This window comes from Arvicanthis niloticus, chromosome 22, assembly GCF_011762505.2.
Source record: "Arvicanthis niloticus isolate mArvNil1 chromosome 22, mArvNil1.pat.X, whole genome shotgun sequence".
NCBI lineage: Eukaryota > Metazoa > Chordata > Mammalia > Rodentia > Muridae > Arvicanthis > Arvicanthis niloticus.
The window spans coordinates 10786590-10814239 of NC_133429.1; the positions used below are offsets into that span (position 1 = coordinate 10786590).

At 47.8% G+C, this 27650-nt stretch overlaps 2 protein-coding genes across 5 annotated transcripts in view; one reads left to right on the plus strand and one right to left on the minus strand.

Moving 5' to 3' along the window:
- The window catches only part of Nt5dc3 (5'-nucleotidase domain containing 3), a 49076-nt gene extending 33620 nt beyond the window's left edge, over positions 1-15456 (plus strand). The window contains exons 10-14 of one of the 2 annotated variants that reach the window (XM_076919875.1): positions 900-981; positions 1970-2056; positions 2983-3123; positions 8888-8952; positions 11114-15456. In XM_076919875.1, coding sequence (XP_076775990.1) covers positions 900-981; positions 1970-2056; positions 2983-3123; positions 8888-8952; positions 11114-11366 — 628 coding nt within the window. In that variant the 3' untranslated portion in view covers positions 11367-15456. The remainder of the gene's footprint in view (positions 1-899; positions 982-1969; positions 2057-2982; positions 3124-8887; positions 8953-11113) is intronic. The other variant, XM_076919876.1, reaches the window with a different exon arrangement.
- A 1897-nt stretch (positions 15457-17353) lies between these two features.
- Positions 17354-27650, minus strand: part of Stab2 (stabilin 2) — a 170818-nt gene continuing 160521 nt past the window's right edge. For all 3 annotated transcript variants that reach the window (XM_076919878.1, XM_076919877.1, XM_076919879.1), the window contains 8 exons: positions 27298-27463; positions 27086-27192; positions 25707-25826; positions 24800-24940; positions 23026-23133; positions 22225-22353; positions 19914-20030; positions 17354-17889 (listed from right to left, as the gene is read on the minus strand). In XM_076919878.1, coding sequence (XP_076775993.1) covers positions 17833-17889; positions 19914-20030; positions 22225-22353; positions 23026-23133; positions 24800-24940; positions 25707-25826; positions 27086-27192; positions 27298-27463 — 945 coding nt within the window. In that variant the 3' untranslated portion in view covers positions 17354-17832. The remainder of the gene's footprint in view (positions 17890-19913; positions 20031-22224; positions 22354-23025; positions 23134-24799; positions 24941-25706; positions 25827-27085; positions 27193-27297; positions 27464-27650) is intronic.

Genomic DNA, 27650 nt, shown 5'->3' on the forward strand with positions numbered 1-27650 from the left:
CACTAAAGATGCCGAAAGTGGAGAGCAAAAGCAGCCAGCATGGCTTACTGCTAACGTGTTTCAGACTATGACGTCACATGAGAGGTTGCTGACAGGATCAAAGGAAATTATAAATAAAAGTGCACAAAGTGATCTTCATGTTCCTCAGAAAAGGGAAAGTGGGTTCTGATACCTATAGTGAGTTTCTCTTTCTGTGACTGGAGAAACATTACCCAGGAAGACATGCTGAGTCCCACTGGCTCTGCCCTGGGCTGAGGGACGGGCCAGCCCCGCTCCTGGCCTCAGCAGAGCTACTGTTCCTGCCCCACCTGGCATTTGACCCAGGATGCCAGAGTTCCTCCCATAACACCTGCAGGCAGCAGTGTTCCTGCAGGCTTCGCCTCGTGAAGCAGATGCTTTCTGCCCTGCCAAATGTCCTAGGGCAGCAGGTTGTGACCGTTCACACAGAGTCACATATCAGATAGTTACATTACAATTCATAACAGTAACAAAATAAAAGTTATGAAGTAACAATACAAATAATTTTGTGTGTGTGTGTGGGAGGGAGGTCACCCCAACATGAGGAACTGTATTAATGGGTCACGTGTTGGGAAGGTTGAGAACCACTGTCCTAGGGAACCCTGACTAAAGGGCTCATGCTTGCCACTGGTGGTTGTCCCTAGAATTCTTTTTTTTTTTGTTTTTTCCTTGTTCTTCATCACCTACTTGTGTGGAGTGAGTCTGTAGTGGGGTCTGTGTAGTGTGGAATGGGGTGGCCTGGGCCAGGGGATGCAGTGTGGTTTGGCGTTCAAGAGCTAGCTACTTCCTGTTCTCAGTGATTCCCGACTTACTGTCCTATGGAGCCGAGAACGTTTACTGTTACCATGTATTCTAGTAACATCTCCCTTTTCTGTTGCTAGACCTTTCCGGAAGGTGAATGAGAAAGGTGTCTTACTCTGGGATAAAATCCACAAGCTGCAGAAAGGCCAGATTTACAAGCAGGTATCCACACCTTCCTCAGTCTCTCCCTGTTGCTTTGCTTTGTAGTCCCAGGGCTGCGGGTACTGGGACTGGCCAGGTGCTCGGGACAGCCGAATCCCTTGACTGGCAGATTATAATTTCAGATTAACTCAAAGTTGGCGGTTTAAAACATAGAGCATTTAAGGCATTATCCTCTATAGAATGTAAAGTGTCAGGGTTATTAATCTTGGTTAATTAATGATCTTGAGGATCATTAATCTTGGTCTGTTCACCCACCGTATTTCCAGGTGAGAAGCATTTCATGCGCAGTTTTAAGTACCTGGGCTTGGAATAAGACCCCTAGGAGTTCCAACCACGGCCGATCATCTTTACGACACCAGAATTGTTTTCTTGACTGAACGTTCTTGGTGGATTTGTAATAGCCTGCTGGATTTAGCAATGAGTGTATTCTCTAGGCCATGAAAGATTAGTTTTCATTCGGACATTTTACTTCTAACAAGTCAGAAGATTTAGATATGGCTCATTCTGTGAGAATGTTTACAAAGTAGGTGACGTTGAGTGTTCACGGTCAGGGAATTGGCAGATGGAATCAAGGGTGGTCATTATAATAGTATTAAAAGTCATCTGTATAGAATAATGGCCTCGGTATGTTTGGTTAGTGTAACGATAATTGCAGGGAGGCTTATGTAATCCGAAATGTTCTCTTTGTTGTTGCTGTTTTTGAGACATTCTCACTACCTAGACCAGGCTGGCCTCGAACTCACAGAGATCCGCCTGACTCTGCCTCCTAAACGCAGAGATTAAAGTCAAGCACCACCATGCATGACTGTGAAATTTTTTCCAGAGTATATTTGGCATCAAAGAAAAGTCTGAATGATTTTTTTCCTTGACTGTGCTTTTAGCTTTATTTAGTAGTATTTTAAAACCATTAAGAGTTACAAACAATTTTTTGACTATGGGCTGCTGGGTTTCTGACCTGAAATTGACCTGTGCTTGTCTCCCATTGCAGGGCAATTTGTATGAATTTTTGAAGCTCACTGGATGGAGAGGGTCCAAAGTGCTGTATTTTGGTGACCACATATACAGTGATCTGGCGGTGAGGAACCCTTTTCCCCAGTGGGGGGCGCTGTGCTCACCCCATCCAGAAGCATTCTCTTTCCTGTTAGCTCATCTATATTTTTCTTAGGAACTCAGAGTGGGTCACAGTTTGAAAGTCTTCCTTTTACAGAACAGGAGAGATCAGAGTTATGGAAAGGTGGTTTGTCTCTCTCTTTGAGATGATAGAAATTAGAAATGTACTCAAAGATCTGATCAGAAACATTCTATTGAAAGCACTATGATATGCTAAATGCCAGGGCCCTTTCTTTCCCTTTTAACCCGAATGCTCACAGCCAGCTCAGCTTCTTAGCCTGGTATTGGTGGATGGACCCCCAGAGGTCTGGGAAGTGCTGCGGTATTGAATAAAGAATACTTTCCGCACTTGTGCAATACTAGGTTTTGAACCCAGGACCTGGGCATGCTTGGCAGGTGCTGCACCACTGGTCTACTTCCCTCCTCCTTCCTTGCTCCTCTTCAAAGTCTGCATCTCGTGGTGTTATAGCTATCCTGAAAATCTTGACCTAGGATTCCAGCCAGGGGCCCCTCACGCAGCTTGAATGAGGACCGTTCAGAGCATTTGGGTTGAGCCTGACTCTGATCTCACAGACCATAGTTATTGGTTCCATAACCCCCCACATTTCGCCCACATATCATCCTACATGCCCACCCACCCCCAGTCTCTGAAGCAGCTGTGAATCACAGCCATTATTTCCAGAACAGGAACTTTCTCCGGGTGACATGGTCAAAGCCTGGGGCCAGATTGGTTTTAATTAAGTGTAATTCATTGCATTCAACTTAGTTAATAACTAACCATTACAATTTAAGCAGTGACTGAGCAAATAGCTCCCTGGTCTGGGAAAGGTAGTGTGGTGTTGAGTTCCGGGGGGACTGAAGGAGCACCCGCCCTGTGGTTTCTGTGATCAGGATCTGACCCTGAAGCACGGCTGGCGCACTGGAGCCATCATCCCCGAGCTTCGTTCTGAGCTCAGAATCATGAACACGGAGCAGTACATCCAGACCATGACCTGGCTGCAGACTTTGACGGGGCTCTTGGAGCAGATGCAGGTTGGCTATTGTTTCTGTTTTGTTTCCTCTCATCTTTTCCCCCTTTAAGCCTGAAGATAATTGCTGATCAAAAAGATGTCCTGTGTTTTGTATGTAATTATGAAGTGTAAGGTTTAAGTTGTTGTCAGCAGACTGTAGAGTCACTAGTGGTTATTTTATCTTTTCCACTTGATGGGACCTTTACAAATGTTCCCAAGAGCCACCTGGAGAGCCTTTGCGGGGTCTTAGACACGGGAGCTCTTTCTGTGACTCTGTGGTGGAAATTGGCTCATGCGGCCCCACTGTTTTTTGTTTGTTTGTTTTTTCAAGACAGGGTTTCTCTGTGTAGCCCTGGCTGTCCTGGAACTCACTCTGTAGACCAGGCTGGCCTCAAACTCAGAAATCCACCTGCCTCTGCTTCCCAAGTGCTGGGATTAAAGGCATGCACCACCACTGCCCGGCACGGCCCCACTATTAATGTGTGGCCACCCTCCTAGCCTTTAGATTACCAGAGGACTTTCCTGCACTGGCCTCAGTTTCCCCACCTGTAAAATGAAGGCTCTTTTGGAATGCCATCCTAGGTACCAAAGAGTGGCGGAGCAAGCCAGGATTCTGGGTTAGCCTCTAGTGGCAACGTGATTAGTGATTAGCTGGACTTCAGTGATAATTCATGCAGCCAGCGTGGGGCGGTTAAGACAGGAGCATTTGTTATGCTCGTTTCCTAGCCCGGGATGTCGTCCCTCTCTTATACCTGTGACAGCTGTTCCGGAGTTGTTCCCACCCCATCTCATGAGCCACCTGTATTCTCTCTTTATGCTGCTCAACCGGCCATGCTGTGTGAGTGAGTCAAGCCTGGTCATGGCCCACTGCCTACAGCTTCTCCTGCCAAGCTTTGAGGAGAGGCAGGGCAGGCCAGGTCCTCTCTCCCTGGGTATACATTCCAGCGCATGGGGCCCGGCACGTCCTCTAGGCTTGGTTCTGGTAGGCTCTTGAGACCTTGGCTCTTGGCTCTTCTGACCTGGGGGGTTTGTTTTGCTTTCTTTACTGTGTGTGCTGTGAGGTGATTTTCTAAAAATATCGGATGTCAAGTCTGGGCTGATGCAGCTGAGCCTGCTGCTGTGTCCCATGCTGGCATGGTGGTAGTAGCTGTTCCTCCTGTGCCCAACACTGTGCTGAAGGGTTGTGCAGTGTACAGCAGTCTGCACTGGCAGCTGTCCTGTGTGAGGGGCAACGTCTCATTTGAGAACAAGGCAGCTGGGTTTTGAGAGCATAAAATGATAGAGAGTGGCTCAGCTTTAGGCCGTGTGATGCCTAAGTCTGGGCTTTGCAGTATCACTCTGGAGTGCTTGCTTCCTTAGGGGTTGTCGGGTGGAGCTGACAGTCTGTGATAGTTTTACTTATGGGCTCTCTTTCTCTGTTTTTAGTTTAGTAGCCTATGGTTAAATAGTCCAAAAATATGAAATGGAAAATTTTGGAACCAAACAGTTCATAAGTTTTAAGTAAGGTTTATAGTATATTGTTAAAATTACCATTTTATTATTAGGTCTTAATCCCTTATTTTGTGCCTTATTGATAAATTGCTCTTTGGTATAGATATGCACAGACAGGAAAAACAGTATATATAGGGTTTGATAGTGCCCACGATTTTAGGTTAAGAGAGGTTTGGGATGTGCCCTGAGGATAAGGGAGGTGGCTCCTGCCTGACTTGCATTCTTTCTGTGACCGGAGCATCTGATCACACTTACAAGTGACCTGTGTGTCATGACTGTAGTGACTGCATGACAGATGGCTCTGGAAACAGGTTTTGCTTGTTTTCCTTTCTGGCCTATAAAAGATGCTTGATGGCTAAGACAATGGGTAGCCTTGGCTAAAAGAATGGGTACCCTTGACAGTATTTCTGTGACTTATGGAATGGATTACACAAGACTTGGGTTAAGGAAGTAAGAAAAGGGAATTAACATGTATATTTCTACCCTGGTTTTACAGGAGAGAAAACTGAGGCTGAGAGCTAAAGTAACCTTTCATTACAGAGTAGTCTGTAGTATGAAGCCATGTAGCTGTGAAGTCTGCCTGACTTAAGGTTAGGCCCTTGTGCTCATTTCCTGAGAGCACAACCTTCACGTATCCATCCAAAGATTCCCTGGGCTCAGCAGAGAAGTCCCTGGTGCTGGCCTCACACTGGTGTTTGGCTCTCTGGTCTTCACCTGCCTGTTTCCCTTGAGCTCTGGTTCGTTAATGCCCTTTTTGGTACCACATTTCAAGGGGTGGGCCATCAGTTAAACTTATCCAGACGACTGTCTTTTCTCACTGCCCGACCCTCAGCACCACAGCCCCAGTCTGGAAAATTTCATTGATCTGATGACTCATGCTTCTAGAATGTTCCTGTGGTGGTTATTTTCAGAGTATGTGTTCTATTATTATTATTTTTTTAAGATTTATTTATTTTATGTATTTTATGAGTACACCATTGCTTTCTTCAGAGACACCAGAAGAGGGCATCAGATCCCATTACAGATGGTTGTGAGCCACCATGTGGTTGCTAGGAATTAAACTCAGGACCTCTGGAAGAGCAGTCAGTGCTCTTAACTGCTGAGCCATCTCTCTAGCCCATGTAACCCATTATTAAGAAAACCTGTCCTGTGAGATGGGTTTAATTTGAGGAAGAGTAGCAGAGTCATTTGGAGCTAAGTATGATGAGTTAACCAGAAGAATATAGGTTTTTCCTTAATCGTGAAACACGTTTAAAATGGCCATGACTGATGCTGTTACAGTTGGTGTCTGTAGACCTTTGCAGGAAGCCATTCAGGAGGGTCAGCAGATCTCTTTAAAGGCCAGAGAGTGGGGGTGTGGGCTATGGACTATGTCATAAGCACTCAGTTTTTCTCAGTACAACCATAGGTAGTGTGAGCAAATGGCTATAGCTGTCCCAGTAAGCCATGGATGCTGAAATACAGATCCCATGTCATTTTTGTGTGTGATAAAATGATTCTTTTGTTTCCCAGCCCCAGTTTCATAAAGGGCCCCATTCGTCAGCTCACAAGCAGGCAGTAGAACGGATGCCGTCTGGATCTGGCTGAGCTGGTGTCAGCTGCTGGGCTGGCCTGAGTGCAGTATCCTGATCAGATGGGGCAGGCAGTGGTGCATTAGCCAGCCCGTGTTTTACCCATGCAAAGCTGGTTCTATTGAGTGACAGCTATGGAGAGAAAGGCGGATGAGTGCCTGTGGGTTTCTGGTTAGTTTTCCTGTGTTAGCTGCTCAGTGAAATAAGTAAGTGATAATAAATAATTATGTAATAATTTAAAAAATAATTAAGTAATAATAAATAATATTTCTAGGCAGTGGTGGTACATGCCTTTAAACTTAGCACTTAAGAGGCAGAGGCAGGTAGATTTCTGTGAGTTTGAGGCCAGCTTGGTGTACAGAATGAGTTCTAAAGATAAACAAAGCTACCCAGAGAAACTGTCTTGAAAACCAAAACCCAAACCAACACCAACACTAACACCAACACTAACATCAACCAAACAAAAAGTATTATTGTGACTAATAACTCAGGTGCAAATACTTTAAAGTAGGCTTGAGACTTGAGGCTTGTTTGACAGTGTCCCTTGTAGAGAAGGGATGGTACATCAGGATAGGTTTTCTCACATGGGGACAAGCATGTTTGATGATGATGACGTGGATTCTGGTGAGGGCATTACTCATGCAGTGCAGTGATGGGAAAAGCCCTGGAGGATAGGTCACTGTCTGCTGGGTACCACCCATTGTCCTTGGGTGCCCTCTAACTTCAGGACCAGGGCTGGTGAGCTGGTTTACTGAGTGAAGATGCCAAGTGTGGTGTCCTGAGTTCAGTTCTGGGAGCTCAGAAGAGAATCGCATGCTGTAATTTGCCTCTGATCTCTGACCTCCTCATGCTGACACATAGGCGCCCTTTCCCCAAGTAAATACAGTGTATAAGAAAAACAAAAAACTTAGAAAGAATGTTGGGACTGGTGGTAGAGAAGCAGAGGTGGCTGTCACACTGTCTGCCCCATCTCTGGCAACGCTGGCCTGGAGAACGGTCCTTGAACTTGGAGCTTCTAGTCCGCTCTTTCCGTCTACAGAGCCTGTGCTGGGTTCACCTGAGGGTTGGAAGTGCATCGGAGAATTTGCATGGCTTCTGGCAGCTCCTTTGACAAAGAGATTAGTTTTGGCACTTCTCAGCTCAGTTACCACCCCAGAGACTTCCCTCTGGCAGGTGTTGTTCAGATCTGTCTCATTTATACTGGGCTGCTGCTGGTCTGCCATACACCAGTGGCTTAGGTACCACCTGCTTCCTGCAGTTCTGGAGTCTGGGAAGTCCCCGACTGAGGTGCCAGCTGTCACTGTTGGTAAGATCTGGTCTCATATGGTAGAGAGGTTGGAGAATTCTGAGGTCTCCTTTATCAGGCCACGGGTCTCATTGATAAGAGCCTTCCACTCTTGAGTTAATTACCCTTCTAAGGCCAGACCTTCTAATACCATGCTTGGAGGTAAGCATTTCTGCTTAAGAATGTGAGATACAAACACTCCATCTCTAATGAGCTCCTTCCTGCTTATGTGAGGTCCCAGGGGCCTAGTTTATGGATTAGGATGGAGTGATGGCCAGAGTTGAGGCTGAAGATTGGGCTGTCCCAGGGTTTTGCTATGGCCTGTTCCCACAGTGGCTGCCACCTTTTTGCCTGTTGTGCCTTCAGTATCTGGCACAGGGAAGCCTGGTATTCAGTGGGCACTGAATGAATGCATGCACACATGCTGGAGCGCGCGCGCGCACACACACACACACACACACACACACACACACACACACACACACCTCTTTCCCTCCCCCCATATTTTGTATGTCTAGAAGTTCCTCAAGGTACCCTGTGGATTTTACCTCTAGATTCTGTGGTGGGTAATTTTTTAATTTAAAATGTGGACCCCAGGGCTGTAGAGATGGTTCAGGAGTTAAGAGGACTGGCTGTACTTTGCCAGAGGTCTCATGTTGGATTCCTAGCACCCACATGGTATCTGTAATTGTAGTCCCTGGGTATCTGATACCTTCTTGTAGTCACCTTGGGCACAGACACACATGCAGGCAAAACACCCATGTGCATAGAGAAAGAAAAATGTGAACACTAACTAAAAAACATGCCTGTAGAACCACTCTCAAAACTCACAGTGGCGCCAGCTCAGGGACCTGGTGCTGCAGTAGAGCACAGATAGGATATTTTCAGTGACAGCTACTTTATGGGTGGTGACAGATACCAGGCAAGAAACTCAAGTCTTGGGCTCAGCCAGGACAGGTTTTGTCTTGTTGACTATTGAGTTGGGCAGATGTGGCCAGGAGGTCTTTGGGAGGCACTTCCTGGCTTGCTCCTCATGGCTTGCTCAGTCTGCTTTTTGATAGAACCCAAGACCACCAGTCCAGGATGGCACCACCCACAATGGGTTGGACCCTCCCCTGTCAATCACTAATTAAGAAAATGCCTTAGAGCTGGATCTTACGAATGCATTTTTTTCAATCAAGATTCCCTCTTTTCTGAAGACTCTAGTTTGTGTGTCAAGTTGACATAACACCAGCTGGCACCTTAGGTTTCTAATAATGGACAGCTGAAGCTTCTCTGTGTGTGTCAAGAAGCCAGGCTTTCTCTTGGGAAAATGGGTACTTCACACAGGTGCCTGCCTGTTAGACCTAAGGAGTAGGAAGGGTTCCTTCATGTAAGAAATTCTTACTGCTTGTGTTTGAAAGCAGAGCCCTGGAAACTGTTGACTTATGTCCCTGCAGGTCCACAGAGATGCCGAGTCACAGCTGGTTTTGCAGGAGTGGAAAAAGGAGAGGAAGGAGATGAGGTGAGCCTGTTCTGTTCATCACCTACGGATACCCATCCTGCCCTTGGTATGCTCTGCGCATCCGAGGTGACATCAGGAAACATCCTATTTTAGCTCCCAAGTGTGACCATGACTCCTGAGTATCCACGATCAGTTCTCTGCTGACGGTGACCTGTGGTGTTTCTTCAAAGCCAGCTGTGATCTCCATCTGTCCTCTGCCTTTGCCATTGAAAGCCTTGTGAGAGGTGGCTTTCCCATGTTTTTCCTCCCAGCCTTGACTAGCAGCTCAGTTGTCAGTGGTTGGCTGTTAGGATAGTGCTGGGGGCTGGCTCTGAGGTCTAGTTATACTCCCTGCTCTTTCAGGAATGTGCCCCCAGCTTTTCTTGGTGAGGAAAGCCTTCTGCTTGTCAGAATTCTCATCAGTGTGTCCTTAGGGAGACAGTTGCCCACAGGGAGCCTTCTCTTGATGGATGTTCTCACACTCAGTGAACTATTCGGTTGGTCCCATGCCCTGGCATAGCCTGAGATTGGAAGCTGGTTGTTTCTGGGGTTCTGGTCCCTGAGTGATGGCAGTTTAAGTTAACAAGGGATGTTGAGAGGTTCTGCAGAGGCCAAGCTTGTGTGAGTCTCTTCCTTGCCTCTTCCTCAGATTGGTGGGCAGCTCAGGGCATATTCTGATTTGATTTGTTTTGCTGTAAAAATGTGGAGTGGAGGAGAATGGGAAAGGAGGTGATGTGGGGGGGGGGGGCTGTCTCTGAAGGCCTGGGGTCCAGTGCATGGGTGACTCACTTCCAGGAACCTAAAGTGCTCACCTGCCAGAGGTTTCCAGATGGCTTCACATCTCTAACATCGCCATGTCTTTGGGTTTTTTTTGTTTGTTTGTTTGTTTTGTTTGTTTGTTTTGTTGTTTTTGTTTTGTTTTAATGGGTAGGAGTGTTTTGCCTGCATGTAAGTCTGCATCTCGTGCTTGCCTTGTGGTCTAGGAGGTCAGAAGAGGACGTCAGATCCCCTGGATATTATGGATGGTTGTGGGCTGCCACGTGGGCACTTGTCATCACACACAGGTCCTCTGTAAGAACAGAAAGTGTTCTTAGCCACTGGGCCATCTATCCAGCCCCTGCCGGCTTTCATTTCAACATCATAAAGAGATGTTGCAGAGAAAGTTTAAATACCATTTACGATGTTCACCTGCAGAGACCTAGCTGGGGTGGTCACAGCTGTGGTCATTTGGTTGTTGCATCTGTCGGTCTCCGGTGACAACAGACAACTGTTATTAGTGTGTGGCTCTGATGCACAGTTGTGTAACGAGTTAAGTGTTTCCTGTGTTTGTAACGGATCTAACACTGTTCAAATGGTGTTGATCCAGGAGTAGTCTGTGTGTGGAGGATGCTGATAGGAATACACAGAGGTTTGACCGCAGAGGGGAAACACCGTGGCTTTGGTGACTGACTGACTGAAGATACTGCAGGATAGGCTAGGAGGGCCGTGCCAGCATGTGAAGGTCTGTACTGGGAGGTGGTGATTGCAATATTTATAATTCCTCCAGGAGAGAGTGCTTTACAGCATTTTACTTTATGCTTAGTTCTTGGCAACACGGAGAATTCTTTGGCTCAGTGCCTCTGAATCGGCTCTGCCCGCTCTGAATGGCACACAGTTCACAATGCAGTTAACTGTGTGTTAACTGGCACAGGAGTCGGGAATGTAAAGGCTGTTTTGAGAGTTGGCTGGACAGATGGTGTTCTGTGGTTTGTTTATTTGTTTTGTAAGACAGGGTCTCATTGTATAGCCCAGGCTAGCTTCTTGATCTTCTAACCCAAGCCCCCTGGTGTTCAGGTTACAGGCGTGAGCCCTATATCTGGCTCATTGTGTAGTGTAGGCTGGCTTCCTGATCTAACCTCAGCAACCTGGTGCTGAAGTTACAGGCATGGGCCCCATAATCTATGTAGCCCAGGCTGACTTCCTAATCTGACCTCAGCCCCTGGTGCTGAGATTATGGGTGTGGGCCCCAGACCTGGCTCATGGGGTTTTTCCTGATTGATATTCGGTCTGTCCTTGGCTAATTGGCTGCCTTTTCTCTCCAGTAGGTTTTGTTTTAAAGATATTTTTACTCAAGTATTTAAAAAACCAACAAAACCTTTAAAACTTTTCTCTGTTGCTTTCTTTTTCCTTCATGAAATTTCAGAGAAATGACCAAAAGTTTCTTCAACGCCCAGTTTGGGAGCTTGTTCCGCACAGACCAGAATCCAACCTACTTCCTGAGGCGCCTGTCGAGGTTCGCTGACATCTACATGGCGTCTCTGAGCTGCCTCCTGAACTACGACGTCCACCACACATTCTACCCCAGAAGGACTCCCCTGCAGCACGAGCTTCCTGCGTGGTCGGACAGCCCGTCTGCCTCCAAAGCCCCTCTGCTGCAGGAGGCGCAGGCCAAGTAATCCTGTGTTTGCCTGAGGAAAAAGCCAGAAGCATTCGTGGCCTCACAGCGGGTCAAGTAGCCTGAGAGTTGCTTCTCAGAGTCAGATACGCCTTTTGTATTTTTTTCTACCTTACCATGAATACTGTCCTGTCCAGGTTGAGACAGGAGCTGGCTGCCTGAGGCCTCCTGTCCCTTCTCCACACAACGGTGTTGAAACACTGTGGTGTTGCCTTGTTTATCGTGGAACCAGCAACGCCAGACCTCTTGACGAGTGAAACCTCTTGATGGCTGGCTGTGTTCCGTGGGGCAAGAGTGGACACTTCCTGATTCTGTGAGACATTTCTTGGTTGTTTACATGCAACACTGGGGACCGCAAGGGCGTGTGATCTGCAGAGACAACAGGGAGCAGGTTGCTGAGGGTGTAGCCCTACCTGTGGCCAGTTCCCCCGGTCTTCTGGTCTTAAGCTTTCAAAGAGATTTTCACATAGAAATCACAGCCCCCCACAATGACTTCGTTGAAGGAGAACCAGAAGCATTTGTCCTCAGTGTATACTTGCTTTGTCTGCCCCAAGGGGTGATGGGTAGGTTCCCTCCTCCCCAGGAAAGGCAAGAGGAGACAGCTACTCTGCTAAAATTGCCTTTCAGCCAGTCTGCTCGACGTGATAGAAGACAAGAAAGACTCAAAGCCTTGGGACTCAGCCTGTGGCCAGCGCTAGCCTGTGTGCTAGGACACCCAGCACAGACAGCTCGCTGGTGGGAACTGGGATCGCTACATTTCATGCTGAGAACCAAGCTGGAGAAATCTCTTCTACCCTTCCCCCTCTGGAGGGAAGAATCCTTTATTACATCTGATTGCAGTATCTTTGAACATATTTGATGCTTGGGCACCACAGGAGTGGCTGCTGTTATCGACACAGTTCTGTTTAATGCCATGTTCATTGCAAATGGTCATGGCCAGATTAGCCTTGTCTCATGTGGCCTGACTCTTGTAAGCTTTTGTGCTAATGTGGTGGTGCTGCTGCCGCCATAGCTGCTGTCGCCATAGCTGCTGCTTCTTTCTTCTCCTCTCCTTTCCCCCTCCTTTACCCCTGTATCCCCCCACCTCCTACCCCCCAGTTAGGGTCTTGCTATGGAGCCTGGGCTGGCCTTGGACTCAATCCTCCTGCCTCAGCCTCCTGAGTGTTGTATTACAGGCATGCAACTGTGGTGTGGCATGCATACATATAAAGAAAGGCAGGGCTGTGAAGGAGACTTGTAGTGAGCGCCCGCTCTTTGGTGTCGTCACTGCAATGAGTAGATCCTCACCAGCTGTTGAGGGGCTGCGGCCTTGGCCTGTTGCGGATTGCTTACCAGTATGCAGAGGTTAAATGAACTGTGCAGCATTCACTGTAATGCCGTGTATTAACATGGGATCTTTGATGTTGGTAGTGTTTGACATTGTTGCGAAGGCGACCTTTCAAGCCCCCTCCCCGCTTCTTCTGTTCTAAACGCTGCGGCTCAGCATTCTGCTCAGAACGGGATGGGCATTCCCGTGTTAGCCGTGGCAGCTGTTCAGTGTCAGGGTCCTATAAGGATGCATGCTGCTCGGAATGCCCCTAACTCGTGCTTTGTAGGAGTAGAATGAAGAAGGGTAGACCAGATGCCAGTTTCCAGGGTTCGTTTACTCCAGATTAAGGTGGAACTGCTTCCTTGTGCTTATAGTAGGTGACCTAAGCCTTGGGGGAGGAAAACATCTCCTGGGTTTGAGAAATGAATTTTACAACCTATTCTTGTGTACAAGGATCACAGTCTTGGGGTCCCCAAGCGGGACAGTACTGGGGTCAGCTGGGATGTCGCACCAGACCAGCAGCTGCAGACGACTGCACACAGAAACCGTGCTCTGGCAGCGTAGGCTGGCACAGCCTCCCTGTAGGAAAAACAGGGGCATTTCCACTGTGTTATGGTCCTCATCTAGTGTGGTTGGGGGACAAGTTTTAGCTCGTTCCTGGGACTCTTGGCTGGGAGTCTGACCCACTGCACTGGTATCTGTTCTTTCTAGAGTATTCTTTTGTGTGCACATTGAGGATGGTATAGGTAAAAGGGAAGGCAGGCCTTGTTTCCACCTTTAAAAAAAATCAAATTGTAAATCGAACAGTAAAATTATTTTTAATATCTTTAAATTGTAGGGTTTTTTTTTTTTTGTTTTTTTTTTTGACATTGCTTAGACTGATTTTCTAAGAATCATGTGAACAAAAATTCAGTCTAAGGGGCGGTCCCTGACAGGGTGCTGTCCATCATGGTCACCGTGTCAGCAGGGGCTGCTGGAGCGCTTCGCACTGCTGGGGTTTTCAAGTGTTGCTTTTTCAGGGGAGAGCTGGGCTTTAAAAATATCTCAGGTGCTGGGTGTTTGAAGCTCTTATTTCCCTCCTAAGATGGCACGCCTCTTCCCTCTCCCTCCTTCTGTCTTCCCCGTCTCTCCCCCTCTGCTTTCTCCCCTCCCCCCTTCCTCCTTTGACCTCTGCTTTCTACCCTTGTCCGTCTCTGTCCTGTCTCTCCCCATCAGTTCTCCCCTCCTTCACCGTTAATACACCTGCTGCTGATTCGGTCAGATCTCAGACTAAATTACTGGGTGCTTTGATCGCATCAGCCCTCTTATTTATCGAAATAAGGGAGAAGTGAAACGCTCTCCTGCCTCCTGCCTAATTTAGCTTTGAGGGGACTAAATGGCTTCCCCTCCCCTCAGCAAGTGTTAAACGCTGCAATTCCATCTTATCCAAACAGCTCACTGGCTGCCAAATCCTCCTGGGGCTCTTGACTAAAATGCTCAAGAGACTAAATCTGGCCAGATGCAGGGCTCCTTGGGAGTTCTCTTCAGCTGCTTAGGGAGCCCCTCCATCCTTTCCCTCCTGAGGATTTTCTTCTGTTTGTTAGTTTGGGACAGGGTCTCAGTATGTAGCTCTGGCTGGTCTGGAAGTTACTATGTAGAGCAGGTGGGTCCTAGACTTAGAGAGATCTGCTTGTTTCTGCCCCCATAGAATGCTGGGATAAGAGGCGTGTACCACCAGGCCTGGCATGACTTCCTTTGGTTGGATGGGTTGTTTTCTTTCTCTTTTATTTTTCTTGTTATTTATATTTATTTATGTTTTTGGCCTTAATATTTGGGAACTAGGTTCTTGAGTTCAGCTAACGTTTCAGACCACGGACAGGTTAAGCAAAGGGAAGGAAGAGGAGGGGCCTCTTTTCTAACAAGGGAACCATTTTCAAACTTTGCAGGCTGCTCCCGCTGCGGCTTCTGTAGGAATGGATATACTGTTCCATTGGGATTCGATTCACTAGCACAGACTGTGGCTTGCTGGCTCCTGCTTGGATGGCAAGATTCTTTGCTTAGAGCATGTGGAGCAGCCTTCCAGCTTGAGTAGTCAGTGGAAGATCCAAGCCAGTGCGCCATGTCCCTTTAGCCACCCTGTCTACCACATGTATCTGTCTCTGCATGGCTGGTCAGTGCTGAGTGTGTTTGCAGTTCCTACGGAGATTACTGTGTGGATTTAAGTTACGAGTTGTTGCTCCTTTTATGACTCTGCTGGGCTCAGGACTGAAGGTCGGTTCATCCCAGGGGCTGGGAGTGTTGCCGGCTGATGTGTTTCTCTTTGAGCATTTCCTCGATTCGCAGCCCTGCCTTGCCCCTGATCGTATGCCTTTCCTGGGGGTGTGTAATCCATGACTATGAAGAGATGAGGGCCTGGTCTCTCCAACACTACTTTGGGGGACAGCTCTGGAGCTCCCTTTGGGGCTACAAGACCTTCCTGTGCTTGCCTTGCATTTTGGTGCCCCTTCCCCTCCCGGGTGTCTGTCCCAACACCCCAGCAGTGCCCCTTGTAAAACCTCCCTGCATGAAGCTTTTGTCTCCAGTCTGTTCCTGCGTTTTTTCCTGTTAGCGCAGGCTTGAGCTCCAATGAAGGCCCATTTCCTCACTGTGTCGTGGGACAATTGTGCCTGTGTGGTTATCAGGCATGATAAATGCAAAGTAGGTTTACTATTTATTCGGAATGTGAATTTTTGCTATTTATTCTACCTGTTGATTGTATGTGTTGTGATAATGAACTTAAAGCCAAATAAAAGCTTGAATTGTATCTGGTGTGTGTGTTGGTGGGCCGTCGGTTATGGGTGCTTAAGTCAGTTGCAAAACATGGTTTTCCCCCAGATGTGAGGTCATCTCTATGAAAAGAAATCAAAGATTAAAAAAAAACAAAAAAAAAACAAAAAAACAAAACAAACAAAAAAAACCAACCCTGGGGTTGGGAGTACAGCTCAGTGGGAAAGTGCTTACCCAGCATGCCTGAGGACCTGAGTTTGATTTCTATTACCTCAAAAGAAGGAAGCAAAGGGAACCACAAAGTGGGTTGGGAAGGGCAAAATGTAGCTTGTTTCTGGGCTTCAGGACTGTCACAAATAGAAACTTGTGTGATATCTGCCCCGGGCAGGTGGCGGCTGGCAGGGTGGGGTGGTGTTGGGGGATGGGGCAGGGTACATTGTCTTGTTCACTCATAGTCATTAACCAAGGAGCTAGGACATGCTGAGGAAATACGGGATTGAAGAATATTAAGGAAATTTGCTACTGGGTTTGGGTAAGTATAAATATTGAATGCCTTACCTTTACACATCTTAAGTGTGTGTGTATAGACTTCACATCTGTAGCACCACCATGCCCTCGCTGTGCTGAACAGACCCTCATTCATGTCTCCTGGCTAATCTGCCTACATTTGTTGTTTGGGTTGATGGGGTTCCTGGAAATGTGCCATTGTTCCTTCATGGTGTGATGTCTCTAAGGTAGATGTCCCTCTCTGGAGAGCTATGGCAACTTTGGTTTCCTGGAGTTAGGAGAGAGCTCACATTTTATGGGTTTCAGAACTTTAGATAGACTTGACTCGGCAAACCTTTAATGGAATGGAATGAGGAGATTTGGGGTGTAAGGCAAAAGAGGGGGGAGCCTGAGATCTGTTCAACCTGGACTTCCACCCTGTCCCCCATAGTGACTCCATCCTGCTGACACTGCTGTCTGATAACTGGGAAGGGAGCCAGTAGGTGGGTGGGTCGGAGGGTGTGTGGATGTTAATGAGGTGACTGAAGTTTGCCGAGTTGTGAGCAACTGTCCACAGCGAGAAAGGACCAGAAGTTTACAGTATGTGGAAATCTTTATCCCAAATACACAGATGTGAGTTTGCAGGCCCTGGGCTTGGGGAACACAGCGCTCAGTTCTGCCCCAATCCCAGCAAGTCCTGGCACTGAGGCTGCTCAGTCTCTCTGGATTTCTGCTGCTTATCTGCAAAAGTCACCAGACTGGTGGTTTTAAAGCCGATTTAGTCCTACTTCCAATTCTCCAATCTCAAGGTTTTGTTTTGTTTTTGTTTTTGTTTTTTTTTTTTTGTTTTTTTGTTTTTTGTTTTTTTTTTTTTTTTGTACACCTGGGTTTGACAGCTTAAGCTTATGATCCTAGCATGCTGGAGGCTAAAACAGGGGAGTCTGGACTTTAAGGCTAGTCTGGGCTATGCAGGAAGGATAGGGAAGGAGGTAGAGGGGGTAAGGGATAACAAGCACATGGTATGGTCAGATAACACTTCCTTTTCTGACAGTGTCAGGGTACACTTGCACATAGCAATGCAGCATCTTTCAGGGGTGTGTTGCATGGATACAGCACAGCTCAGTCACACCAGACGGTGCACATTGGTGTCCTGCCTTTTGACTGTTATGAACAATGTCACCATGAGTACACGTGAGCCTACGGTGATCAGTCTTCTTGGGTATGACCTATGAGAGCTAGTCCTGGGTTCTGTGACAATCCATTGGGCTGTCTGTGGAGCTGAGACATTTCCCACCAGCAAGGCGTGAGAGTTCCAGTTGTCCACACCCTCAGCAAAGCTTGTCTTCTGATGGACCATTTGACCAGTGCTCTAGTGTGTGTGAAGTGGAGTCTCATTTGCATAAGGTAAACGCAAGGAAACAAAATCAAATAACTGATAAGAATGTTGGCCAATTGGAAGGGCTCTAATGAGCCTTGGCAAGTGTATTTTGCTTTCATTGTTTGATATCTCCTAGGTACACAGTGACTCTTTGTTCCCAAAATATTTATTGAGTGCACCGGTGTGGCAGGTACTTCTGGGTACTGGGATATAGAACATATGAGGTGAAGCCCTGCCTTTGGTGTTTACAGTCTATAGGAGAATACCACAAGGTCACAGCTGCCCACAGGATAGGGCAGAAAATAATCATCAAGCACCATCTAGAATGTTCAGAAAACCACAGTGGAGGCCCAAAGGAGGTGGAGGTCCTCTGGTCATCCAGGCAACATGGCCCCTTACCCATGGCAACAACCCCAGATTAACCAGAGGGGTGAGGTATGGCTTCTGAGTGTTATCATACTTTAAAACAAATGATCCAAGAGACAGATGGAGCTGGGGAGTCACTGTGGAACTATGATGGCTCGGGGCTCACGTGGCTGGCTTCTCACATCAGGACCTCAGTGCCCCCAGAGGGTCGCTGTTCTCCAGCTCCTGTTCTCCAGAGTCCTGGAAGACAGAGGGTTGTGATACTAGGGTTAGGGATGTTCCTCCTCCTGCAGTCTTCCCGGGGGAACACTGCTCTGCTCTGGGCCTCACTGAACCTTTGCTCCTGATGCTGCTTCATACAGGGGGTGGGTGGGCCTAAAGCATGCCTTGCCCCAGGAGCCTTCCCTCAAGCTGCTGCCTCATGTGGGAGGGAGCTGGGGTGTGGCTGGGTGCTGGTTAGGGCTGCTTATGCTGGGCCCATCCATGCTTCAAGTTTTGCTGCTTGACATTGCTTGTGTGCTTCTCAATATTGCTTCCTGTCTCTGTCAGTATCATAGGGATACTTAGTTCCCAAAGACGGTGTGAGGGTTAGCTACTGCATTTAGCCATGGTGATTAATGGGGTTACAGACATTCCTTTATACTGAAAACACTGAAGCATGGTCACTGCGAACCTTGGAGATACTGAACTCAGGACACCCTACTCCCTGCCAGTGCAGCATTGGTTAGCCAAGTTTTCTCATTGGGATGTACAGAGATGGGCAGGTATAAAAGGCAGAGAGTATAGCTTCTTGGTGTCCTGGGCTCAGGAGTCCTGGCACTGGAGCCTTTGGGCAACTGGTTCTGACTGAGTTTAGCTGAATCCTGCCTCTAGAATGCTGTCCCTTTGCTTCTGGTGACTCTGATGTGTGTAAAGCTGAAGGTGCCCTTAAGGCAAAATATGGGAAGATATGGAAGGCACTGAATAGCTTAACCTCATGCCCCATAAATGTTTAAAATGACGGTGGTTTCAATGGAATGATGCCAACAGAAATAAACCCATAATCCAGCAAAGCCCACAGTTGAAATTTGGACACAACATTTTTATGTGGGTTAGAAAAAACCTAATCTTTGTGATGTGGTTATTTTCCAGCCTAGCAGAGCGAAGGTAATTCAGTCTCCAGTCTGCTGCCATACACACGAATTCCACAGGGTGCAGACTCAGGATTTGCATCTACTGCAATAAAGCGTCTTAAAGTGTTTTGCAAGAAAGCTTTGTAGTGTTTCAGTAATAAGCTGTAAAAAGTCAACTGCACAGCCAGCTATGGTGGCACATGCCTCTCATCCCAGCACTTGAGAGGCAGAAGGAGGTGAATCTCTTGAGTTCTGGAAAGCCTGCTCTATATAGAGAGTTCCAGGCCAGTCAAAGCTACATAGCAGGGCCTTGTGTCAATTAAGTAAATAAATACTATATGTATTTGATTTAATGGGATTTTCAGAGTAATTTTTAAAAAACTGAATTATATTATGATTTGTGGGAGAAATATGTGTTCTAAACACTACACTGACAACAACCATCTGGCTTTGGTTACTGCTACAGGAGAGCTGCTAATCCATATAAGCCAAGACTCAACTGTTGCCTCGGCCGAAAGAACACTTGTCAGTCTGTTGTGCTGGTCAGACAAGGACAGCCAGCTCACTGGTTGGCAAGGGTTTTCATGGTTACATAACGGGGAAACACCTTTCCCTAGCTTCTTAGTCCAGAACTGATAAAAAAAAAAAAAAAAAAAAAAAAAAAAAAAAAAAGTGACAGGCAAGTTACCTTTCACATTTAATGTGAATGAGGTGCCCTCCACTGGGTTAGCCTGGGTTAAAGTCAGAGTACTCCCATCCAAGCTGAAGCCTCACCAACTCAATAAATGAATGGTTCTTTGGAAGTCTAAATCAGAACATCACCTGGGAAAGACCTCCTTAAGCAAAGGCAACTGCCCAAGCAAACAGTGGCTCTGCCCAGGCAGAGTTGATGGGCATAGCTAAGGGAAGGACTCTCAGGCTTAGCATCCTCCCACACCCCGCCATATGGTAGAGGTGAGGCAGCCTCTGGCTTGAGGCTTGTGTCATCTACCCAAAAGATGGACATTCTGAACAGAAAAGTGGGTTCTAGGCATGCTATCTGAGACATTCTAGAAGGGTGCTCTTCCCGAAGTGCAGCTCCACTGATCTTTGTTGGAAGGCAGCATTCTGTACCCCAGATGAACCCTGGCCTAGAGTGAAGTGCAAACTCACTGGGAAGGGGTCACAGGAGGACTCGGGGGATGCTGGTGTTGAGGTCTCATACAAAGGGTTTGCGATACTCTTGGGCTGCTGCTTGCCGAAAGCCAAGACGTCAATGTCATCTTCTGACTGTTCAGAAAGAGAATGACAAGGGTTGAGAGGCAGGACTGTCCCCCATCTCTGAGCCACTCTTTTCCTCGGGAGCCTTCTCAGCAACACTGTGTTGAGATGACTGACTTGTGAGAGAAGGCATTGGGCCCCCATGACAGCTTACATATCTGACCAGGTATGTCTCCCAAACTGGTCCATAGGACATTTCTACCCCCGAGAAATATTCCCAAGGCTTATGCTGCCAATTCTCCTACCGTGCACATTGGTGAACCTCTTGTTACCCTGGAGTTGTGTGGATATAACTGAACTTGGAAAGGTCATATATGATATGCATACTTGGTTTGCATATTCAATCATGAGAGTTTAAATGTTCTCACCCAAACAGGATTGAGATTTAGTCCCCATTATGAGCTATTTAGGAGAGCAGAAATGGCTGTGCTGTGGGATCTGCAGGCAGGACCTTCTTTTGAGGTTAAAGGGCACAGTGGGTGAAGCATGAGCCAGTGAGATTTTGACTCTGTGAGCCAGGTCTTGGTGCTGTCACCCTAGTTCATTCTCTGCACTGTGTGGGGAGAGTTCCCCTGGAGCAAGAAAGCCCTTACAAGGGGTGGCCGCATGGTCTCGGATCACCCAGCTTTTAGATCTGTGAGCTGAACAGACCTCTTGACTGTATGTGGGCTAGTTTGTGGTATTTTGGGTATAGTAATGGATGTTTTGAGAGTTGCCTCTGAATTTATAAATAGGCAAGCTATCTACTGGAAGGTGTGAGCTGTTGCCTGAAGGCCTGCACAGCATTCTCTGAGTGTGGAAAGGAGACCAGTGAAGAGTACAGAGTCTGTAAAGAACGATTCTCAGCTGCATGGAGACATGTCTTGCAAAGGCTCTGGGTTAAAGACTGGACCCCACCTCCTGGCATTCTTGAGAGTCCATGGGACCTTTAAGAGGTAGGGCCTAGTGGGACAAAGTTTGGTAACTGAGGGATGTGCCCATGAAGGGGACTTGGGAACCCTGGCCTCTCCTTCCTTTCCCTTTGCTTTCCAGCCACCACAAAGAACTCCATGTGTTCCCGCCACAATGGGTGCCTTGCCACAGATCCAAAAGCCAAGTCACCAAGTGACCGTGTCACCAAGTGACCATGGGTTAGACCCATGAGCTGACTTTTTCTTCCACTTAGCTTCATGATGGTATTATGTATGTTATCATGGTAACAGAAAAGTGACTGACACGTGGCTCACCCCATGGTCAGCTCTGGAGCTTGCTGATGGTGTGAGGTAGACTCAACTCTGCACAGAGAATGACATGAGGTTTGCTGGCTAGAGAGTGAAGCTGTGCGGGCATTTGACCCCAATCCCCAACGCTCAGAGCCAGTCTTAGCTCCTGTGCCCACCAAGGTGGACACTTGTCTAGAGACTCCTCCCAGGAGGCAGGAGCATGGGTGGGGTGGTCAGTCGCATTGCTGTAACCAACACCAGCTCTGGGGAAAGGACGTCTTGAGCTAGCCTAGCCCCTGGAGCTGGCTGTTGGAGTGGGCCTGATATGTGTTCCTCCAGAGTTCGCTGTGCTGACTGTGGGAAGTGCAACCTGTAAGGGCTGAGGGGCTGCCCCTTGTGTGCTGCCACAGACTCTTTTCCAGGTGTGAGCCACAGTGGCTAGCTTGGTGCCGAGTGAGGCTGCCCTGGGTCTTGCTGCTTCTGGTACTTCTCTACGTAACATTTTAGATTTCTGCTGTGAGGTGAGGTGGCATGAGACCCTTGTCAGAAGCCAAGTTATCCCAGCCCCTGGTATTGGGCTTCCCAGTCTCCAGAGCCACAAGTCAATAAACCCAGGCTCTTTGTAAATCACCCAGTCTTGGACATCTGGTGTTGTGCCAGTGTGTGTACATGCACATGGATGCCAGAGGACAACCTCAGATATGTATGTGTATAAACACACATACACAGACACACACACACACACACACACACACACACACACACAGAGAGAGACACACACAGACACAGACACACACAGACACACACAGACACACACACACACAGACACACACACAGAGACACACAGAGACACACACGCACGCACGCACGCACGCACGCAAGCACATTCTGATCCTGCGGCATCAGCTTGCGGAGCATTGGGATCACAGGTGTGTGCTACCTTCACATGCACAGAAACACATGAAAGGCAACCCACCATCCCCTTCTCAGTTCTCTCTCACCTCAAAACGCCGGAAGCCAATTGCTCTCTGGTTTAGCCTGAAGTAGGAGTAGGCAGCCAGAGCAATCGCACCAGTGACCAGGATGACAGCACAGAATATGCCTGTTCCCAGGCCAGAGTGGGCAGCCGTCTGCACAGAGAAAGGAAAGGGGCCAGTTCTTAAAGTGGAGATTCCCCCAGAGAGGATGTCTGAGTTTACCCTTGCTTGCCCAGGCATCTTGGAGTGACTCAGAAAATAATGTCGGATGTACACAGTCCTTGGCCTCATCACTGCCAGGGCCTGGTATGATGACCTGAAGAGATACGGACAGTCATGTCCCCCATTCTTAGATGGGGGAACTGAGGCAGGGAGGATAAGCACTTGCCCAAACTGCAGCTTTCTAGAAGTAGAATAGGCTTTAAAGCTAATCTGGTTTGGAGCTTATTTGCACAACCACCATGCTATAGAACTTTCTAGGTGCTCCTGGGAAAGTGCTAGGATAACCATAGCCAGCCTTTCTTGAGCATGCAGGCTGTGCAGCCTGCAACTGCTTTAAGGACTCAGCATTTCTCCCTGCATTCTCCCCAGGATAGGGAAGTGCTGTGAACCCCTTGGCACCTACTGTGTAGATGAGAAAATTGGGGTTCAAAGAGCTCAGAGAAATCTGAGTTTGGGACATCTCACTTCCTTTTCACTGGTTCCCCTGACTCATCTTTCCCTTCTGATCAGCGAACAGAAGGGTTGGAGGCCGGTGGCTGTCTGGGGAGTGCGTATTTGACTCCTGGTTTTCCTGGCTCCTCACCAGGAGCCTTGAGTACTCACTGCTGCCGAGGGAGGGGCTTTCAGAGGCTCAGAAATGATATGGAGGAGCCCGTTGGAGGCAATGATGTCCCACTGCAGAATGGCTCTTCCATCCACAAACCTGGTCTCCTGGGGAACCGGAAGAGAGTGCATGAGATCTGCTGCCTCCTTCCCCTTCCTCCACACAGGCAGGTTTTCCATTTGGCTTCTCAGGCCTCAGAGCCTAGGCTTCCACCTAACCTCCCTTGTGTACTCTCAAACACCCACTGGCTTTGTACCACCAACACCAAGCTGATCTGAGGGCTGCAGAGACCTTTGGGCTTATTGCTCCAACCCTCCACGTGACAGATGAGCTACCAGAAGGAAAATGGCCTGTTCAAGAGCCCTGGAGCAGTAAGCAGTAAACCTCGAGGCTCTGGCTCTGGGCTCTGGCTCGCACCACACCTCTAGAGAGGTGATAAACACCATGTAAGCACTAGCTTGTGGTATAAGTGTTACTGAGGCCGTGTGTCTTGCCTTGTGGAGTTACAGTCACATTCTAAGAGACCTCAGGTGGCTCGGATATGCACAGATGTTGAAGAGGGGCTCGCCTAAAGCATGGCCCCTAGGACTCATCCTGTCAGGCCCAGTGTTTCCATATTACAAACTCTGAACGACTGGACCTGACAGCCTATGGATTAGAGTTCACAGTTACCACCATCCTCAGTACCGCCACCATCACCACCACCACTGCCATCATTAACATTTTCACCCTCATCCCTATTTATCAGATGGAGAAACTGAGCTCAGAGAAGCTGGGTAGACTAAGTCCTCACAAGAGGCAAAGGTTCATTCCCCAGTCATCTGACTTGTAAGCGCAAATGTATGTTTGTTTATTTATTTATTTACTTTTACTTTTATTTTTATTTCTTTTTTTATTGGATATTTTCTTTATTTACATTTCAATTGTTTCCCCCTTTCCAGGTCTCCGATTCAGAAACCCCTTATCTCATCCTCCCTCCCCCTGCCTCTAAGAGGGTGCCCCCAACCCACTCACCCACTCCCACCTTCCCTCCCTGGCATTCCCCTACACTGGGGCATTGAACATCCTCAGGCCCAAGGGCTGCTTCTCCCACTGACACCAACAAGGCCATCCTCTGCCACATATGTGGCACATTCCAAAGACCCAAACAGACATTCCAGGAAGAAAGACCCAAGATAGGAGTTTATTAGCCCTTAACACAGTAAAACCTGGGTAAATAGAAGCTACTTAAGCTGACCTTCTTTGTTAGGTACAAATTTGGATTACTTAGCAACCGGGCATGGGAATGGAAACCAAGCTTGGGAACAGCTATTAAAGTCAGCCCTTGTAGTTATTGATTAAGAGGTAAAACTGCCTTTATGAGCCCTGTGAATATGGTATAAATATTGCTCCCAACTCTAATTCGGGGCTCTTTTGTCTGCATACAAGGGAGCCCTGGTGCACCAGTATCAATAAACCTCATGTTATTGCAGTGAGTCCTGTCGTGAGTTCTCTGGGGGAGCGAGTCCCTTGGTTTTGGATACTTAGAATCCAACAATACCAAGTACTCACTACTCAGCTCCTGATGCCAGACTATTCCCAAGGCTCTGGGGTGGCCTGTGAACATATGATGTTACAGCCACCGTTTGCATTAATGCCACCCTGACCTGTGGCTCTAAAGCCGAGTTTCATATTATAATAGTTGGCATCAGTCACGTTTCTGACTGGAACTTTGCATGTGTTTTTTTTTTTTTTTTTCTAGTTCTCTCAGTACGCCCAGAGGACTTTTCATACTTGCTGGAGCTGGTCCTGGCTGGAGGTAATGAGCAGTTGGCTTCCCAGGCTAGTCCTCAGGACGGTACCATTGACAAGGTCATTGTAAAAAGAGACGTTGACATTAGTGAGGTGCTGCTCAATGTCCCGCCCAGACAGGCTCTAAGAGAAACAAAGCACATGAACGGTCTTAGGTCTGAGCGACAGTTGGAGATAATGAGGTCTTAGGTGTTTGGGGTCGTTCCTGAGGCTCATATAGAACTAGCACATGGAGAGTTATCTCCAGTCTCTAAAGTGAGTTTCCTGGAGGTATCTACTGTGAGTACCAGGCAGGCAGAGGCGTCTCTCTTCAGACCTGTGATTGGGTAGTACCTGGAGCTCATAGCCTGCTGGTCAGTCTCCACAGGTGAGTTGAGCAAGCCCTTTTTGGGCCATATCCTGAGGAAGGTTGGTGTGTTGGACTCACTACACCACAGGTCTCAATGCTTCTCCCCTCCCCAGATCCTTGCCTCTGGCCCCTTAGCTCCTCCCCTGACTTTGGGCTCAGCCTTGTGAGCTGTTGGCTGGTGTCACATTATCAAATGTGAGAGACTGAACAGCACCCAACACTCCTGTTCCTTGGCATGACTGGGTTAGGCTGCTTGGTTGTGAGAACCCTGTAGGGCAAAGCCATCCCCAGGCCAGCCTGGACAGCTGGCTGTGCGGAGACCTGAAGCAGCAGCTACTCATCGGATGTGCACTGGATAACTGTCAACTGCCATATTGGGGTAGGGATTGTTGTTTGTTTGTTACAAGGTTCTGTACTTTTACTTCCTAAGTGCTGGGATTACAGGCCTGCACCGTTATGCCTGGTGGAGTGATTTGTACTGTTATGGTGGTGGCAGATAACACGCCTGTCTAAAGTGTAGGCACTAGGAATTCCACTCACCTTATTTTCCGGTAGCCCACTGTTCTGTGGCACAAATAGAGTACCACTGATGGACGGGTCAGTCAGATGTTTCAAAAATGCCTGGCCTCGGGCTGAGCTCTTGGAAAAAGCCAGTACCTCCTGGGGAACAGAAGAAAATGTCAGATGGGCCACCATAGTGTGGGAGCTGGGGTGGCTGGAGAAGCTGGAGAAGCCTGTGAGAATACCCTTTTGCTTGGCTAAAGTCTGACTTCCTCTGTACTTCCTCTCACGGACCTTGGGAGAGTATCACGATGATGTCTTAATGAGTCCTACAGCCCTAAGACGCTCTGATTACTGCTCTACTGCACACTGCCAGACTGTGCCTGTGTCCTGCCATGAGTTACTGCTCCATTACACAGCAGCAGCCATGTTGTGCTCCATGTTGAATGCAAACTCGGAGGCAGGGTGGTTCTGTATCTCACATATGCACAAAGACACAGCCATCTGTCTAGCAGGAACCGTGATGCACAGGCTGATACATAACTCATTCATACAAGTGAAGGAGAACTGCCTATGTACTTATGCTACATCTTCCTGGTGTAGACACAACCTCCTCACCCATAGAAGGAGAGACATCTAACACTGGTTCTCACTGATATGTCATTCAGCTATCAGGTACGGTGCATGCATCTCATGATTGATGGGCAGAGAATGCCAGAGTGTTCCAGGTCTTCAGCTCAGCATAGTGCCTGTTGTTTGCTGAGGTCCATTCAGTTGCAGTTGAGCCAGACTTGCCCAACCCTGAGCCTCACCTGCCTTGATCCTCCAGGCTGTTTTCCAGTCTCTGTTGTCAGGTTCTTTTTATATCTAAGCACCTGGGGTAACTGGGCACTGAGTCACTCCTCTGCCTTCCATAAGGCCTCTTTGAGCTTTGTGGCCTCTTTAACCCTTTTGTAGCCAATCTGTCACCTATGTATATGTGTATTAGTGTGTGAAATAAAGTAGATGGCTCAAGAGTTAGTATTGATGGTAGAATAAAAGAACCTGTGGTTGACAGTGGTCATATTACCAAGACCATAAATGACGACATGGTAAATTACAGACAATGAAGTAGACATGGCTTGTGAATTTACTGTTAAAAAACTCTGATTCTGTGGAAGGACAAACATGTGTCCACTTTCTTCAGATATGGTGTGCTTGTAAGACAAGAAATAGTCATGTTATTTTTTTTTTTGTTTGTTTGATCAGTTTTTTAAATTATTTTAGATGCAAATGCAGGTAACATCTGCATTGCATTGAGGAATCCATCAGTTTCCACATGCTTACAGTGTCAAAATACCAACTCGTTTAAAGACCACAACCATCCCAGGAGGCTGCCCCATTTTATAGACGAGAACTGAGGCAGACAGGGTACATACTGTCAGGAAGTTCTTGAGTGAGGGGAGGGACATGAGGACTTGCAGCAGGTTCCCACTGCACGAGAAGCCGTCTCCCACATAGCCTGCCTTGCAGGTGCAGTTCACATCTGGAAGGAAAGGCACAGGGGCCATGCCCAGTAAGGTGAGGCTTCGGACACCCTGCTCACTCTTGGGGAATCAGACAAAGATCCTGCAGTGGATGGGGCAATGACCTTTCATCCGGTAACAGAAGACGTCCCACATTTCGCTCTTGTTGGCCCTGGATCCGTAGTCTATAATCCCGACAACATTTGCACCACATTTCTTAGAGGCATAGGTGGTGGGGTAGGCAACCCGCCCGTTCTCCAGCCAGCCGGCTGAGCACAGGTGATACTTAGCCTGCAGAGACAGGGAAATGGCTGGAATCTATTATAACGTCTTGTTCGCTATGGAGTCATTTGGTTAATTCCACACTCTATGGGGCCTACACAGTACCTGGAAGATAGTGGGTCATTAAATTTCTGTCCATCAAGCCGTTGGGTAAACGACCGTGGTACCCTCTTGCTCTTGGTGCCCGGGCCTTTCA